This window comes from Acyrthosiphon pisum, unplaced genomic scaffold (assembly GCF_005508785.2).
Source record: "Acyrthosiphon pisum isolate AL4f unplaced genomic scaffold, pea_aphid_22Mar2018_4r6ur Scaffold_20873;HRSCAF=22373, whole genome shotgun sequence".
Taxonomy (NCBI): Eukaryota; Metazoa; Arthropoda; class Insecta; order Hemiptera; family Aphididae; genus Acyrthosiphon; species Acyrthosiphon pisum.
In genome coordinates, this window is record NW_021770277.1 from 7468 (window position 1) to 8776 (window position 1309).

Here is a 1309-nt window from a genome sequence, read left to right on the forward strand (position 1 = left end):
TTTAATTTTAAGCATTTTTTACTCAATGCAATTGATGATATTTATTTTTTAAAATTTTTTCAAAAGTGTAATGTCAGTAGAAGATATGGATACAATTCAGCATTCGTCCAGTCAAAATAATACAATTGAAATTTCGGAACAAAATTATTTAAAAATAGCTTGCACCCTATTCCAATATTAGAGATCCTACAATCTCAACGCAAGTATGTTGTGGGTGATTTTAAATTCTTTCAAAACAAATATTAGTAACACATTTTTGATTTTAGAACTGGAACATTTTGTGATATTAAGCTTAGAACAAGTGATAAATTATTTATTACTTTTGGTCATAAAAATACTCTAATGGCAGCTGGTCCATATTTCCGAGAAATTCTTAATACATTAGATGAAGATGTTACAATAAACATTGCAGATCACGATATTTTAGAAATATTAGTAGACTATATTTATACTGGTGAACTTACATTGAAAAAAGTTAACGTAGAGGTATAATTAACAATTTAATTCGTTGTGGAATAATATACAATTGTTTTAAACTATTGTTTTACTATTGTTGTTGATTTACAAGGATTTGTTATCAGCAGCGATCATTTTAAAATTAGATTTTGTATGTGCTGCATGTGCCGGGGTTTTACACAAACACCTGAATGTATCAAATTGTCTTGGAATCAGAAGTGTTGCTAAGTTTAATAACTTTACGGATTTATTATCAATTTCTGAAGAATTCATTATAAAACAGTTTTCGTAAGATATAATAATTAACTACATTTTCTATATTATACAGTATACTCCTCTTTGAAAAGAGAATATATCGCTTTCGCGCATGTCGAATGATTCGATTGATGCGTTGAGAATCACGTGATCACGCTAACAATGGAAAATTGGTGAAGAATGCGCGCCACAGGACATAAAATGGTCGCCAACCGGTATATTCTCTTTTGAAAAGGAGTAAAGTAAGTAAATAATTATAAAAATAATGTTTATTATTTTCAGAAAAGTGATTAAAAGTACAGAATTCCTACGTTTAGATGGTCCTAGTGTGGTGAGTTTAATTAACGACATTGCTTTTCCACATGAAGAAAAAGTAAGTAAACTAGCTACTATTGGTAATTTGTATTTTAATATTTTGTAAGGAAAATCAACTTAAAAAGTTGAGAGTTGGTATCGCTCTTCTTGTGTCTATAGGGATCTCTGTAACAGATGTGATATATTTTAATTCAATGACACAAAATCATTGTACACTAAAAACGATTCTGAGCAAAGTCGGTTGAATAATATTATATAAGTATATTTTATGATATTGTTATAA

General features: G+C 28.4%; 1 protein-coding gene across 1 annotated transcript in view; it reads left to right on the forward strand.

Annotated features, from left to right (window-relative positions):
* Nucleotides 1-244: 244 nt before the first annotated feature.
* The window catches only part of LOC107884662 (kelch-like protein 20), a 3362-nt gene continuing 2297 nt past the window's right edge, over nucleotides 245-1309 (forward strand). The window contains exons 1-3 of the mRNA XM_029492111.1: nucleotides 245-486; nucleotides 569-744; nucleotides 994-1084. Of these exons, the coding sequence (XP_029347971.1) occupies nucleotides 343-486; nucleotides 569-744; nucleotides 994-1084 (411 nt within the window). The 5' untranslated portion in view covers nucleotides 245-342. The remainder of the gene's footprint in view (nucleotides 487-568; nucleotides 745-993; nucleotides 1085-1309) is intronic.